The sequence below is a fragment of the Salmo salar genome, chromosome ssa04 (assembly GCF_905237065.1).
Source record: "Salmo salar chromosome ssa04, Ssal_v3.1, whole genome shotgun sequence".
NCBI lineage: Eukaryota > Metazoa > Chordata > Actinopteri > Salmoniformes > Salmonidae > Salmo > Salmo salar.
The window spans coordinates 30,639,384-30,655,918 of record NC_059445.1 but is presented as its reverse complement, the minus strand read 5'-3'; the positions used below and the strand labels follow the sequence as shown (position 1 = coordinate 30,655,918).

The following is a 16,535-nucleotide window of genomic DNA, read 5'->3' as shown; positions in this document are numbered from 1 at the left end:
TGCCGAACCAAGGCTACTGGCCTTAATAAATTCTGTCATTACGCTTCCGATTTTGGCAGTAATAAGCTACACCAGGGGTCGGCAATCTTTTCCATTTGGAGTGCCAATTTGTCTTACCATTTCTACAGATCTGCGTGCCAGTTATGATTTTCATATGCCCATTTTCGTGGAGCAGTTTCATTTCTTTTATAATAGTCTTTGCATCTCAAAATCGTTGTCATGATTAATTAAAAGTATATCTAAATGAAAATGATACAAATTTCTATTGTCATAGCCAACTATGTAAAAATAGCCTACATAAAGGCAACAAATAAAAACATTGCAGCATGCAGGTAGAAATGATCCTGATCAAAAGAAATCACATTTGCTATGCCTGGACTGTCTGCTATCTGCCTGCCAACTATCAGCTTGGTCCAGCCTGAAGTTGGTGCTGACAAACTTTGTATCAAATATTTTGGACACTCAGATTTTCCTGCGCCCGTGAGCTCCGGACAGACAGTCGCAGGCTATTTGCACAAGGGATAAGAAGTAATCAGGTAGTCCTATTTTCCACCAGATCAGAGCATGACCATTTTTTCCCTTTCTCGCAGTGTGGTTATGGAAAGGGAGAGAGCTGGACATATTTAGGCTACAAATAGGCTACATTGAGGAATGATTGTCATTCTCAATGTATGTAAAAACAGACTTTGTTTACTTGCATTTTGAGGTGAAGAAAAAATGACTTTGAGAAGCTCGACATTTGTGGTGGTGAGTTAAGACAATCAGAAGTACTATCAGATTCCCAAATGGGCACATTTATATGCCTACATTTGCACACAGGCTAGGTAGCCCATAGGCCTACAGTTGAAGTAAGAAGTTTACATACACTTTAGCCAAATACATTAAAACTCAGTTTTTCACAATTCCTGACATTTAATCCTAGTAAAAATTCCCTGTTTTAGGTCAGTTAGGATCACCACTTTATTTTAAGAATGTGAAATGTCAGAATAAAAGTAGAGAGAATGATTTATTTCAGCTTTTATTTCTTTCATCACATTCCCAGTGGGTCAGAAGTTTACATACACTCAATTAGTATTTTTTAAATTGTTTAACTTAGGTCAAATGATTTCGGGTAGCCTTCCACAAGCTTCCCACAATAAGTTGGGTGAATTTTGGCCCATTCCTCCTGACAGAGCTGGTGTAACTGAGTCAGGTTTGTAAGCCTCCTTGCTCGCACACACTTTTTCAGTTCTGCCCACAAACTTTCTATAGGATTTAAGTCAGGGCTTTGTGATGGCCACTCCAATACCTTGACTTGGTTGTCCTTAAGCCATTTTGCCACAACTTTGGAAGTATGCTTGGGGTCATTGTCCATTTGGAAGACCCATTTGCGACCAAGCTTTAACTTCCTGACTGATGTCTTGAGATGTTGCATCAATATATCCACATAATTTTCCTCCCTCATGATGCCATCTATTTTGTGAAGTGCACCAAACCCTCCTGCAGCAAAGCAACCCCACAACATGATGCTGCCACCCCCGTGCTTCACGTTTGGGATGGTGTTCTTCGGCTTGCAAGCGCCAACTTTTTCCTCCAAACATAACGATGGTCATTATGGCCAAACAGTTCTATTTTTGTTTCATCAGACCAGAGGACATTTCTCCAAAAAGTATCATCTTTGTCCCCATGTGCAGTTGCAAACCGTAGTCTGGCTTTTTTATGGCGGTTTTGGAGCGGTGGCTTCTTCCTAGCAGAGCGGCCTTTCAGGTTATGTCGATATAGGACACGTTTTACTGTGGATATAGATACTTTTGTACCTGTTTCCTACAGCATCTTCACAAGGTCCTTTGCTGTTGTTCTGGGATTGATTTGCACTTTTCGCACCTAAGTACGTTCATCTCTATGAGACAAAACGTGTCTCCTAAGCGGTATGATGGCTGCGTGGTCCCCGTGTTTATACTTGCGTACTATTGTTTGTACAGATGAACGTGGTACCTTCAGGCATTTGGAAATTGCTCCCAAGGATGAACCAGACTTGTGGAAGTCTACAATTTTTTTCTGAGGTCTTGGCTGATTTCTTTTGATTTTCCCATGATGTCAAGCAAAGAGGCACTGAGTTCGAAGGTAGGCCTTGAAATACATCCACATGTACAGAAGCCATGACATCATTTTCTGGAATTTTCCCAGGCACAGTCAACTTAATGTATGTAAACTTCTGACCCACTGGAATTGTGATACAGTGAATTATAAATTAAATAATGTCTGTAAACAATTGTTGAAAAAATTACTTGTGTCATGCAAAAACCATAGTTTGTTAACAAGAAATTTGTGGAGTGGTTGAAAAACTAGTTTTAATGACTCCAACCTCAGTGTATGTAAACTTCTGACTTCAACTGTGTATAATTCTATGCATAATCAGGTGCACGTCCTTGTCAGAGTTGTCCACTCTGACAATGAGAACTGTAAAATACTGTAATAATAATAATAATAATATATTGAATGCATTAACAGAAATTACGGTAACAATACAAACAATGAAGGTTAGAAATTCTGTGAATTAACGGTGAATGTAGTACTGGTGATACTGGTGTGCGTGGCCTCCGCAATGGAATAGTCCACTGAGAAATGCATCAATCAAGACGTGGCATAACCATTTCGTTTTTAGCAACTGCTCGACTAAAAACTGATCAGTCGACCAACAGCCTATCCACCAAACAATTGACCAGTTGACTAAATGTGGTCAGCCCTAATATACAGTACCAGTTAAAAGTTTGGACACACCTACTCATTCAAGGGTTTTTCTTTATTTTAACTATTTTCTACATTGTAAAATAATTGTGAAGACATCAAAACTATGAAATAACACATATGGACTCATGTAGTAACCAAAAAAGTGTTAAACATATCAAAATATATTTTATATTTGACATTCTTCAAAGTAGCCACCCTTTGCCATGATGATAGCTTTGCACATTCTTGGCATTCTCTCAACCAGCTTCATGAGGTAGTCACCTGGAAGGCATTTCAATTAACAGGTGTGCCTTGTTAAAAGTTAATTAGTGGAGTTTATTTCCTTTATGCATTTGAGCCAATCAGTTGTGTTGTGACAAGGTAGGGTGTTATACAGAAGATAGCCATATTTGGTAGAAGACCAAGTCCATATTATGGCAAGAACAGCTCAAATAAGCAAAGAGAAACGACAGTCCATCAATACTTTAAGACATGAAGGTCAGCCAGTCCGGAAGGAGTATTTGAAAGTTTCTTCAAGTACAGTCGCAAAAACTATCAAGTGCTATGATGAAACTGGCTCTCATGAGGACCGCCACAGGAAAGGAAGACCCAGAATTACCTCAGATGCAGAATATAAGCTCATTAGTTACCAGCCTCAGAAATTGCAGCCCAAATAAATGCTTCACAGAGTTCAAGTAACAGACACATCTCAACATCAACTGTTCAGAGGAGACTGTGTGAATCAGGCCTTCATGGTCAAATTGCTGCAAAGAAACCACTACTAAACGACACCAATAAGAAGAAGAGACTTGTTTGGGCCAAGAAACATGAGCAATGGACATTAGACCAGTGGAAATCTGTCTTTTGGTCTGATGAGTCCAAATTTGCGATTTTTGGTTCAAACTGCCGTGTCTTTGTGAGACGCAGAGTAGGTGAACGGATGACCTCTGCATGTGTATTTCCCACCGCGAAGCATGGAGGAGGAGGTGTGATGATGTGGTGGTGCTTTGCTGGTGACACTGTCTGATTTATTTAGAATTCAAGGCACACTTAACCAGCATGGCTACCACAGCATTCTGCAGCGATACGCCATCATCTGGTTTGTTCTTAGTGGGACTATCATTTATTTTTCAACAGGACAATGACCCAACACACCTCCAGGCTGTGTAAGGGCTATTTGACCAAGAAGGAGAGTGATGGAGTGCTGCATCAGATGACCTGGCCTCCATAATCACCCGACCTCAACCCAATCGAGATGGTTTGGGATGAGTTGGACCGCAGAGTGAAGGAAAAACAGCCAACAAGTGCTCAGCATTTGTGGGAACTCCTTCAACACTGTTGGAAAAGCATTCCAGGTGAAGCTGGTTGAGAGAATGCCAAGAGTGTGCAAAGCTGTCATACTTGAGTAAAGGTAAAGATGCCTTAATACAAAATACCTCAAGTAAATTCACCCAGTTAGAAACTAATTTAGTGAATGTCTAAAAGTATCTGGTTTAAAATGTACTTAATTCCAGTGGTGGAAAAAGTTAAACATTTTCTTACATAAGTAAATAGTAAATGCTATACATCAAATTCCTTATATTAAGCAAACCTTCTGGCTCAGATTTCTTGTACTTTTAATTTACAGACAGACAATTTTACAAACACAGTATTTGTGTTTTGTGAGTTCGCTAGATCGGAGACAGTAAAGCTGATAACGCATTATATTGATAGGTGCGGGAATTGGCTCATATTGCTGTCCTGCCTGAGCTTTCCAAATGTAACTAATTTTGGGTTTCAGGGAAAACTTAAAAAGTACATATTTTCTTTAGGAATGTCGTAAAGTAAAAGTTGTCCAAAATATAAATAGTAAAGTGAAGTACAGATTCTCCAAAAACTCCTTAAGTAGTATTTCAAAGTAGTTTTACTCTCTCTATCACACCACTGCTATCTAGTTGTCTCAGTAGTACTATAGCTGGAACACAACATTGTTGACTCCATCATCATATGGACCTTAACCAGGGCGTATGACGGTACTCTAGTATCTATTTCTCTCTCTCTCTCCTCTCTTCTCTCAATCTGGCTGTGAGTAGAAATCCATTAACCCTTTGGGCTCTTGGCTCTATTAAGATTCACCTCAGGCTTTAGGCATGACCTTCCGGGCCACGGCAGAGAGCTATTGACTGGAGACAGATAAGCCTGGAGAGAGTGAGGGGTAGGAAGGGAGAGAGAAAGAAAGAGAGGGTCACAGAAATTGGTAGAGGTACCTTTTGCACTTGCACTCACACTCTCTGTCTGCCTCCTTTTCTCTACTCTCTCTCTCTCCCCCTGCCTCCTTTTCTCTACTCTCTTGCTCTCTCTCCTCCTGCCTCCTTTTCTCGACTTTCTCTCTGTCCTCATGCCTCCTTTTCTCTACACTCTCTCTTTCTCCTTCTGTCTTCTCTCTCTCTCTCTCTCTCTCTCTCTCTCTCTCTCTCTCTCTCTCTCTCTCTCTCTCTCTCTCTCTCTCTCTCTCTCTCTCTCTCTCTCTCTCTCCCAGACTCACAGAGACAAAGCATTGTCTCTCTCACCTTGTGACCTATTGATCTCCTCCTTTTAGAATAACTTAGTGACTAAGTCAGAGCCTATTGGAGTTCAATTGAGTTGACTGCCAGAGCTATAGGTTCCCTCTCAGCTCTCCATTGCAATAACCAACAATGCAATATCAACACCAGCATTGCAGTGCAGTAGCATGAATGAATACTTTATTGTACCATAGGGAAATGTGTCTGGCAACAATACAGGCTATTACTGGCATACATAACACATCACAAGACATACAACCGTGCATAGCAAGCCATTCACGTTTAAATGACATCAACTACTCTGCATCTGGTGACCCATTTATATGGTAGAGTTGTTGAATTAAAAGTGAGAGTAAATACCCCACCTCTCTTGCCAACCTTCCAGGGTGTCTGACACAGTTCTGCCACCAATATTGTTCTCTCTGTTACTTCCTTCATTTAATGTGTCGCCATCGTCTTTACCCATACATTCTCTCTCTCTCTCTCTCTCTCTCTCTCTCTCTCTCTCTCTCTCTCTCTCTCTCTCTCTCTCTCTCTCTCTCTCTCTCTCTCTCATTCTATCCTTCTCTCAATCTCTTTCTCTCCTCCCTTTATCTCTCTGTGGTGATAGTGGGGGCTGCAGTGCAGGGCTGGAGGCTTAGCTTTTATAGAAGTGCACAGAGATAGTCTATATATATATATATATATATATATAAAGCAGTGCTGAGAGGGTAGCCTACAAGGATAGAGAGGGAGGCGGATCACTCAGAGACCATACAGGGAGAGAGATGGAGGCTGCAGGGAAAGGATAGATACTTAGTTCAGAGTAGGAGGAGATGGAGGCTGATGATAGAGGACAAGCTGTTAGTCATTGCTGAGAGAATACAGGGTTAGAGACTGATAGAAAGTCAGTCAGTATAGAGTACAGAGAGATACTCAGGATCTCTGAGTGTTCAGTGGTGTAGTAGTAAAAGTAGGTGCAGAGAACACTTCAATGCTGCCCTCCATCTCTTTGTACTTACAGGAGACCTCTCATCTCTGCCACACTGAAACAGTACTTCTCCCTTTTGCTAGGCCTTTTGCTAATACACTACAGCCTCAGGATCTCAATGGCATTGTCTTCTCTTTGAGACCAAGCCTTCGCACTGGCACAGACGTCAATTCAACGTCTATTCAACGTCATTTCAACCAGTGTGATCCCAGTGGTTTGCTTGAATTAGATGTTATAACCTATCGTTGCCTAACTACTGACGCCACTGTCTGTGTGTGATGTGGCCAACTTTATCTCTTAGTGTTTGTGAGCTCTCCACTGCTCATACAGTCACTGGGTTTGTCCAAAATGGCACCCTATTTCCTATATGCTGCACTACTTTACACCAGAGCCCTATGCACTATATAGGGCCTGAAAACTGAACTCTGGACCTCGGATGCAGTTTCACTGCTTTTATAAATGGCTCCTTCTAATCAGGCACTTATTTAGACACCAGGTGGGTGTAATTAATTATCAGGTAGAACAGAAAACCAGCAGGCTTCGGACCTCGTAGGGTAAAAGTTGAATACCCCTGAAATCGGGAATAGGGTGCCGTTTGTTAGTGTGTAGTAGGAACAGGGTGAGAGTGTGATTTTTTTTAATTTTTTTTGTATATTTTTTTAATCTGATCTTCAGGAGCATTGTTTTGAATGTTTTAGCTGAGAATAGTGGGTGTGTATTTGTATTTATTATGGATCCCCATTAGCTGCTCTCTTCCTGGGGTCCAGCAAAATTAAGTCAGTTATACAATTTTAACAACATTACAATACATTCATAACACATTTCACAACACATTAAGTGTGTGCCCTCATGCCCATACTCCACTACCACATATCTACAACACACAATCCAAGTGTACGTGTGTGTCTAGTGTGTATGTTAGCTTGTGTGTGTATGCATGTGTCTGTGCCTGTGTTTGTGTTGCTTCACAGTTCTCGCTCTTCCATAAGGTGTATTTTTAGTTGTTTTAAATCAAATTTTACTGCTTGCATCAGTTACTTGATGTGGAATAGAGTTCCATGTAGTTATGGCTCTATGTAGTACTGTGTGCCTCCCATAGTTTGTTCTGGACTTGGGGACTGTGAAGAGACCTCTTGTGGGATGTCTTGTGGGGTATGCATGAGTGTCCGAGCTGTGTGCCAGTAGTTCAAACAGACACCTCGGTGCATTCAACATGTCAATAGCTCTCATAAATAAAAGTAGTGAGGAAGTTAATCTCTCCTCCGCTTTGAGCCAGGAGAGATTGACATGTATGTGTCTGAATACGCTTCCAAATGTAAACCATTGTGAAGAGGATATGGGAGAGAGATGGCTAGAAAGAAAGAGAGTGAAGGTGATCTGGAGGGAAGGTGTGGGTGACAGACTAGCATGAGAGGATGAGGTGAAAGCAGAGACAGGGAGGGAAAGAGGAGGAGAGGGAGGAAGGGAATGGGTGGGAGTGAAGATAGAATGAGGGAAAAAAATTGTCAGCTGATACCTCCCAGTTTCCATGGCAACCGGAGGCCTTTCCCACCCACTCTCCTTTTTCTCTCTCTCCCACTCTCCTTTTTCTCTCTCCCACCCTCGCTCTCTCTCACTCTGCCACCCTCGCTCTCTCTCTCACTCTGCCACCCTCGCTCTCTCGCTCTCTTTCCTTTTCCCAACAACATGTATCCTAACCTCTATGTTATGTACACTGACTGACCTCCTTCCCTCTCTGGGTCCACCTGTGTCCACTCTCTAAGTGTCGTTATGTAGGCTAGGAGAGTTTGGGTAGTGGGTTTAGCCCATCGTCCCTATAGCCATCTCTCACTGAATACTGAACCCGACACGTGTGTTTGTCTCCAAATGACTTCTGTAATGATGAACTCATACCCATCATTCACCTCACATGCACTGAGGCTCAGTGTCTGTGTACAGTCACTACCAAACCCCTGCCTTTTCTTCTTGTGCGTGTGTGCATGCTGGCGGTTGTGTGTCAGCGTGGGCGAGTGTAGGTATGTGCATGCCTGCCCCCCTGGGCTGGGCGTATGCCTGAGCACTGGCTAGTGCTCTGCTCCAGGCTGGATAGGGATGTTGTGTACAGCTCTATGCTTAGTGCTCTCTCCTGTGTATGCTGTAGCTGGGTGCACTCTGTGCCTCAGTGCAGGGCTTGGCCGGGGCTAGGCAGGGCAGGGCAGCACTCTCCTGGCAGTGTGCCATCTTTAGGCCTGCTGCTCTGCTCTCCACCTCCCAGCTCCACCTCTCCCTCTCAGCTCCCAGGGCCCCACACAGCAGCCATTGTTCCCCTACCCTGCTTTGCTCTGCTCTGTTTGTGCAGCCAGAGAGTACAGCTGAACTGAGCCAAGGGAGAACAGGGTCTGGGTGCCAGGTCTGTGTGTAGTGTAGTGTGTGTGTGTGTGTGTGTGTGTGTGTGTGTGTGTGTGTGTGTGTGTGTGCATGTGGAGGAAAATCATGTGCTGATCATCTCTCTTCTTTCCTTTCCTTCTTTATCTTCCTTTTTCTCCCTATTCATCACACTCTCTCTCCATGACTCTGTCAATCATTCTTCTTAATATCTCTACCCTTTCTTTCTTTCCTCTGTTTCTCTCCAACCCTCCCTCACTCCCATCACCTCCCTTTTTCTCTCTCTCTCTCTCTCTCTCTCTCTCTCTCTCTCTCTCTCTCTCTCTCTCTCTCTCTCTCTCTCTCTCTCTCTCTCTCTCTCTCTCTCTCTCTCTCTCTCTCTCTCTCTCTCTCTCTCTCTCTCTCTCTCTCTCTCTCTCTCTCTCTCTCTCTCTCTCTCTCTCTCTCTCTCTCTCTCTCTCTCTCTCTCTCTCTCTCTCTCTCTCTCTCTCTCTCTCTCTCTCTCTCTCTCTCTCTCTCTCTCTCTCTCTCTCTCTCTCTCTCTCTCTCTCTCTCTCTCTCTCTCTCTCTCTCTCTCTCTCTCTCTCTCTCTCTCTCTCTCTCTCTCTCTCTCTCTCTCTCTCTCTCTCTCTCTCTCTCTCATATATATATATATATATAGCAGGCTGAAGTGGGTGAGGAGTGTCCCCAGCCTACAGACCTGAAGATCAAGACAGAGAAGACCCAGCCTGTGTCTCCCCCTCCCCTCTGCACAGCCACAGACATGACCATAGACACAACCGCAACAGACACACAAGATGACTCCTCCCGCCCCCCGGAGGACCAGACGGAACCTGTCGACCTGTCACTTGGCAAGCCACGCCCCTCCCTGCCCGTTTCTACACCGTCCACCACAGCCAACCCCGCCCCCAGCTCCGTGGCGCCGCCCACGCTGTCGGCAAACCACATCCCTACGGTAACCATTCTAGACACCATGGTAACCACGCCAGTTATTAAGCCAGTCGGCTCGTTAGCTAGCTCCTCTTTTGGAATGATGGGCAGTAGTGTCTGTTGGCTGAAAAGTGAAATCACTCACATATTAGGGCCTGCCAAAAATGTGGAAGTCAGGTTCCTATGTCTTATGTAGTAACTGTTATTTTACAATGTTTTAATTTTGAGAGGCTCTGTCTTTCAGTTTAACAGTTGTTTTTATGTATCTATGTAACCTTTATTTAACCAGGCAAGTCAGTTAAGAACACATTGTTATTTACAATGACGGCCTACCTAATACTTACATGCTCTTTATTTTCTTGTCAGCCTAGCTGTTGACTCAATGTCTGTGTCCAAAATGGCACCCTATTTCCCTTTCTGGCCAAAAGTAGTGCACTTTATCAGGGTTTCCCAAACTTTTTCACTCACCCACCCCGCGCGTGCCATGTCTGTTTCTATGGGGACAAGCACTATTCATGACACAAACTGTTCACACCCCTCTTGTTGGTGGAGAGAACAATTTGCTGGTTTAAAGCTTAATTCCTACAATTCTACACAATTATTACCTTTTAATGTGGCATGAACACAACCAGTCATGATATTTTCATCTGATTGTCAAACACTCCAAAATAATTGGAATAAAGATTTTTTTTAAGTTGACACGTGGCGGAAATGAGGAAGTGCAAAGGAAAATCAATGCGTAAAGGAGCTAAGCTGAGTCTGAAAAATCAGGCCTACCGGATGGGCAGCACAGCCACCTAGAAATACATTGTTTAAACCATGACAGAGAGGTGGGGGTGTTACTTTCATTTGGAAGCTTTTATTTTCATATTTACCACTGTAAAACATATTTACCACTGCATTTTAAACAAATAGCAGAATGGTTAAATTAGCATTATTTAGAGACCCCACCAAAGTTTGACTTTTGTTGGATTTAGGGGAGCTGAGCCCCCCCTGTAATTCGCAACATGGAGTGGCTCAAACACTACAACAAAATCTATGGGCAAGAGAATTTGAGATTACATTTTTTTTTGCCGACATGGGCTAGTTGATCTGGACATTTCTGACAAGTTCTAAATAGCTCTCTGAGGTATGTAATGACTGACATGACAAGAGGAAAACTGATGATGTACCTCCCAGTTTGGGAAACACTGCACTATATAGGGAATCTGGTGCCATTTCAGACAGTACTGCTCCCCTCCCTGTATGCCCACCTTAACCCCTGCTCTCCTCCATCCCTCCCTCCTCCAGATGCTCTCTCCCGGGTCCATCCTAGCATCCACCCAGGGGGCAGGCGGTCAGCAGATCCTGCATGTCATCCACACCATCCCGTCGGTCAACATGCCCAGTAAGATGGGCCAGCTGCAGACCATCCCCGTGGTGGTCCAGTCTCTGCCCTTGGTCTACACCACCATGCCCACGGATGGGGTGGCCACCGCTGCCATCACAGTGCCCCTCATCGGGAGCGACGGGCGCTCTGAGGGATCCGGTGAGTCCGAGGGAAAGGGAGGGAAGGATATGTTGCGTTTTGTTGAGATGAAGCTATTCCCTATATAGTGCAGGATACTCTTATCTAGAGCATAGAAATTATGAGACTGAAACAATTACAATATGAACGTCATAAGTACAACCTTCTAAAATAATTGTTGAAATTAAAGCTTCAAAGTTAGAGAAATTCTAATTGAGTTCTTTCTGGTCACGTCCTCTTCTTCTCTTCTCTCCGATTTCTCTCACTTACACTAAAGTTGATCTATTATATTGACAAAATAGCCGAGTTGACTAACAATGGAAATACATGTGGTCAATGATTGAAAGCAGGCGAGATCAGGTGGGACCATTCTAGCCAATGAGAGGGCAGATACACGTATGAACAACAGGCCCAACTAAGACATTTTTCTCAAAGTTGCCAAAATGCCACATGCATCCACTTACAGCGCATTCAGAAAGTATTCAGACCCCTTTACTTTTCCCCATTTTGTTACATTACAGCCTTATTCTAAAATTGATTAAATATTTTTTTTTAAAAAGGTCTCATCAATCTACACACAATACCCCATAATGACAAAGCGAAAAGTTTTTTTGAAATTTTTGCTAATATATTACAAATAAAAAAGATACCTTGTTTGCATAAGTATTCAGACCCTTCGCTATGAGACTTGAAATAGAGCTCAAGTGCATCCTGTTTCCATTGATCATCCTTGAGATGTTTCTACAACTTGATTGGAGTCCACCTGTGGTAAATTCAATTGATAGGACATGATTTGGAAAGGCACACACCTGTCTATATAAGGTCCCACAAGTTGAGTTGACAGTGCATTTCAGAGCAAAAACCAAGCCATGAGGTCGAAGGAATTGTCCATAGAGCTCCAAGACAGGATTGTGTCGAGGCACAGATCTGGGGAAGGGTACCAAAACATGTCTGCAGCATTGAAGGTCCCCAAGAACACAGTGGCCTCCACCAAGACTCTTCCTAGAGCTGGCTGCCTGGCCAAACTGAGCAAGATGGGCCTTGGTCAGGGATGTGACCAAGAGTGTCTCTGTGGAGCTGAGAGAACCTTCCAGAAGGACATCTCTGAAGCACTCCACCAATCAGGCTTTTATATTAGAGTGGCCAGACGGAAGCCACTCCTCAGTAAAAGGCACATGACAGCCCGCTTGGAGTTTGCCAAAAGACACATGACTCTGACCATGAGAAACAAGATTCTCTGGTCTGATGAAACCAAGATTGAACTCTTTGGCCTGAATGCCGAGCGTCACGTCTGGAGGAAACCTGCCACCATCCCTACAGTGAAGCATGGTGGTGGCAGCATCACGCTGTGGGGATGTTTTTCAGCGGCAGGGACTGGGAGACTAGTCAGGATCGAGGGAAAGATGAACGAAGCAAAGTACAGAGAGATCCTTGATGAAAACCTGCTCCAGAGTGCTCAGGACCTCAGACTAGGGCGAAGGTTCACTTTCCAACAGGACAACGACCCTAAGAATACAGCCAAGACAACACAGGAGTGGCTTCGGGACAAGTCTGAATGTTCTTGAGCGGCCCAGCCAGAAACTGGATTTGAACCTGATCAAACATCTCTGGAGAGACCTGAAAATAGCTGTGCCGCTACGCTCCCAATCCAACCTGACAGAGCTTGAGGATCTACAGAGTGGAATGGGAGAAAGTCTCCAAATACAGGTGTGCCAAGCTTGTAGCGTCATACCCAAGAAGACTTGAGGCTGTAATCACTGCCAAAGGTGCTTCAACAAAGTACTGAGTAAAGGGTCTGAATACTTATGGAAATGTCATATTTCCGTTTTTATTTTTAATACATTTGCAAAATGTTCTAAACTTCATTTTGCTTTGTCATTATTGGGTATTGTGTGTAGATTGATTGGGGGGGGGGGGACAATTGAATCCATTTTAGAATAAGTCTGTAAAGTAATTTCTTGTGGAAAAAGTCAAGGGGTCTGAATACTTTGAATGCACTTTATGTCAGTACATTGGTAACAGCCTAAACCTTACGAAACTTCTATTCGATCAAATAAGCCTCACGTAATTCGACACTCTCTCATAGACCTCCATACAAAAAATGGCTTATCGCACAATCCTCTCACTTACACAGTTTCTCTCCCTTGCTCTTTATCTCATCATCTCGGTCTCTTGACCACTTCAACAGTATCCTCCTCGCAAGCAATACGCCTCTCGAGTCTCGTCCATGCTAACTCTCTTTAAACCACACACACACACACACACACAAGCTCTTTCTCTCACCCTATCACAGACACACACACTAGTTGTATGTCACTGTCATGCACTTTCTCATTCTCTCTTTCCCTCTCTTTCAGTCACTGTTTCTCTTTCACCCCTGTCACGCTATCTCACACTGGCACTGCCCCGTATTGTCTTTCTAAGGATCCCTCTTCACACATGCACACGTGCGTACACACACGTAAATGATGCATTGCATATACAGACTGACATGTTCATTCATAAGCAGAGCTCTCAGTATAGTCTCTTCCTGAGGAGTCAGTCTGTGTCCCAAATAGCACATTATTCCCTATATGGGTCATTCTACGGAAGTGGTGCAAATTTGTATCCTACTTTTCCCAACCTTTCAGCACACGTCTTAATACATACAAGAGTGTGCAAAGCTGTCAAGGCAAAGGGTGGCTACTTTGAAGAATCTAAAATCTGAAATATAAAACACTTTTATGGTTACTACATGATTCTATATGTATTATTTCATAGTTTTGATGTCTTCACTATTATTTACAATGTAGAGAATAGTACAAATGAAGAAAAACCCTTGAATGAGTAGGTGTCCAAACTTTTGACTGGTACTGTATGTCAGGTAGACATATATACTTCTCACACACTTTGTTTGTATTGCATATTTGAAATATTTACCTGAATTTCTTAGCACCTCATGAAATGTGTCCCTACCGAAACAAAAGTTGCAATGAAGGGAGAACCATGCCTAGTATATCTATTACAGATTCATTTTAGAACATGTATTTGCATACCAAATTAATAAAATAGTAAAAACAAATTTTTTAAATTGATTTTCAAAACCTTTACATTTAATTTAGAGAAATAAAACCTCTATTGTTCTCTGTGAAAAGTTCAATGTTGATTGTAAAGAATCTGAAACTTGTAACTTTTTGCGCTGCTGGTCACGGGGCCGGAACTAATAATTCAACTAATTTGTGCACTGCAAATTGACAACAACTAAGCCCAAAAAGAAATTGTATTTGAAAATTATATCTAGATTACATTGATACACGATCACATATGTCAATTTGTATTATTTGTGGGAATACTTGGGAACAGATTTCCTAAAATAAACACATTTTTTGCTGAATTCCTGGGGATTTTAGTCTTTTTTGACCAAAAACTAAAATCCCCCCCAAATAAAAAAACATTACTAAAAACTTTATGGTGCCAAAATAAATCACTTGCGGGCCGGTTTAACTGACTTACCTAGTTAAATAAATGTTACATTTTGTTGCCGACCCCTGCAGTAAAATATAGTAAAGACCAGTAGAGTAGGGTACAATAGAGCACTGTACAGTGGAGCACACTGTACAGTAGTGCAAGGTTTTCCCAAACTCGTTCCTGGCGGCCCCCCTGGTTGCACATTTAGTTTTTTGCCCTAGCATTACTCAGCTGATTCAAATAACCAACTCATCATCAAGCTTTGATTATTTCAATCAGCTGTGTAGTGCTTGGGCAAAAAACAAAATATGTACCCAGGTGGGGCCCCAGGGCCAAGTTTGGGAAATCCTGCACAGGGGTGCAATCCCTTGCCATGTCTGTTTCTATGGGCACAAGCACTGTTCATGACACACACTGTTCACACCTCTTGTTTGGCGGAGAGATAATTTTGCAGGTTTTAAAGCAAATTTTCTTGCAAGTATACATTTTGCTATGTCTAACGTGTATTCATGTGAATATTTCCAAATGGCACCTTGTGCGTTATACTATTACAACTTTCAAGAGTAAGTTGAAAGCCGGACTGAGTTCCTTACATTAAATAAATCGTTTTTATTTTTATTTGGTGGGGGGGCGGCGCTCTTCCAATGTAATAATAGAAGAACTCAACATGTTCTATTGAAATAATAGTGTTAAAAAATATATATATATAGACTCCCAAATTCCCAAATTGTAACTCTGCTTTCTGATGTCCTCTAGCTGTGGTCTTTGACCTAATGGCCCCCAGAGTCTCTAGAATTCTAGGGTCCAGTTTCCAGATTAAGCCTACTGTAGTCTTGGAATAAGAAGCTCTTTCCTTAGAGAATGTCTATTGAACATGCTTTTTAGTCTAGGACTAGGCTTAAAATCTATCCGGAAAACTGTCCCTAGGACTTGTAAACTGTCAACATGAACATTCTGTAAGTAGAAAACACATGTAGTTGAGTGTGTTGATACAGAGTGTACATGAGTAGGTGTAGATTTGACTTAAAAAGAGTTGCCACACTACACTTATACCCCTGTTGTTGTGTAACAGGAGTGACACACAGAGCTCTGAGTAGAGAGGGTGGAGCATGGGAGGGAGGGTGGGTGGAGCATGGGAGGGAGGGTGGAGCATGGGAGGGAGGGTGGAGCATGGGAGGGAGAGTGGAGCATGGGAGAGAAGGACTTTTAGAAGGGGTAAGAGTTCTAGAAGAGAGGAGATGGGTCGCTTTGCCTTTGAATAAGGTGGGTATTAGGGTTAACAGGTGGTGGGTTGTCCCAACATACAAAGGACAGTTATTTACCCCCATCCCAACCCCATCATCACAAACAACCCTCACCCCCTCTCATCCTCAGGTAAGAGAAACTTTAAACAGTGCAGTCACCACATTCTGACCCACTAAAGGAGAAAGGGAGAGGCGGGGTGGGGGAGGGGTGTTCACAAATACAATCAGCAGCATCCGCAGCACAGCCAACCATACCTAAGTATAATGAGGAATTCTCTCACACCCAAATAGAAATTCAAATGAGCTCAGCTGGGATGCCTTGACTTACCTTTTGTGTTGCCAAGTACTGTGTGTTAATGTTGGATTTAAGTTGCTAACCCCCTGTTGTTTGTCTTTCTCTATTTATACCCATCTTTCTTCCTCTCTCTCGTTCTTCCCTCTCTCTTCATCTTCTCCATCTCTCTCCCTCCCCCCTTTCTCCATCTACCCTTTTCTCCCTACAGTGCGTATCAAGCCTGGCTCGGCATCCCCAGTGGAGTACCAGAGTGACAGTGATGTGGAGAGTGGGACAGAGTCAGGTTCAGCATCCTTCAGTACACCGGGACTGGACACAGGGTGAGTGTCAGATAATGGAAGGTGGTGTAGGCCTGGACACAGGGTGGTGGTACTGTAGGACTCCGCTTCCTTCTTTGGACACAGGGTGAGTGTTAAGGCTTCCGCATGCTTCCCAGACAAAAGTGTTCGGAACAGTTTGTGCATATATTATGACAACATTTAGTGACGTTTTGGACTTCGGCAAGGGTTTTTTCAGCTGTTCGGGC

General features: G+C 43.1%; 1 protein-coding gene across 5 annotated transcripts in view; it reads left to right on the top strand.

Annotated features, from left to right (window-relative positions):
* klf8 (Kruppel-like factor 8) overlaps positions 1–16,535 on the top strand; it is a 92,037-nt gene that overhangs the window by 63,397 nt on the left and 12,105 nt on the right. For 3 of the 5 annotated variants that reach the window (XM_014195716.2, XM_014195720.2, XM_014195718.2), the window contains exons 3-5: positions 9,248–9,562; positions 10,807–11,044; positions 16,218–16,329. In XM_014195716.2, coding sequence (XP_014051191.1) covers positions 9,248–9,562; positions 10,807–11,044; positions 16,218–16,329 — 665 coding nt within the window. The remainder of the gene's footprint in view (positions 1–9,247; positions 9,563–10,806; positions 11,045–16,217; positions 16,330–16,535) is intronic. The other 2 variants (XM_014195717.2, XM_014195719.2) reach the window with 2 other exon arrangements.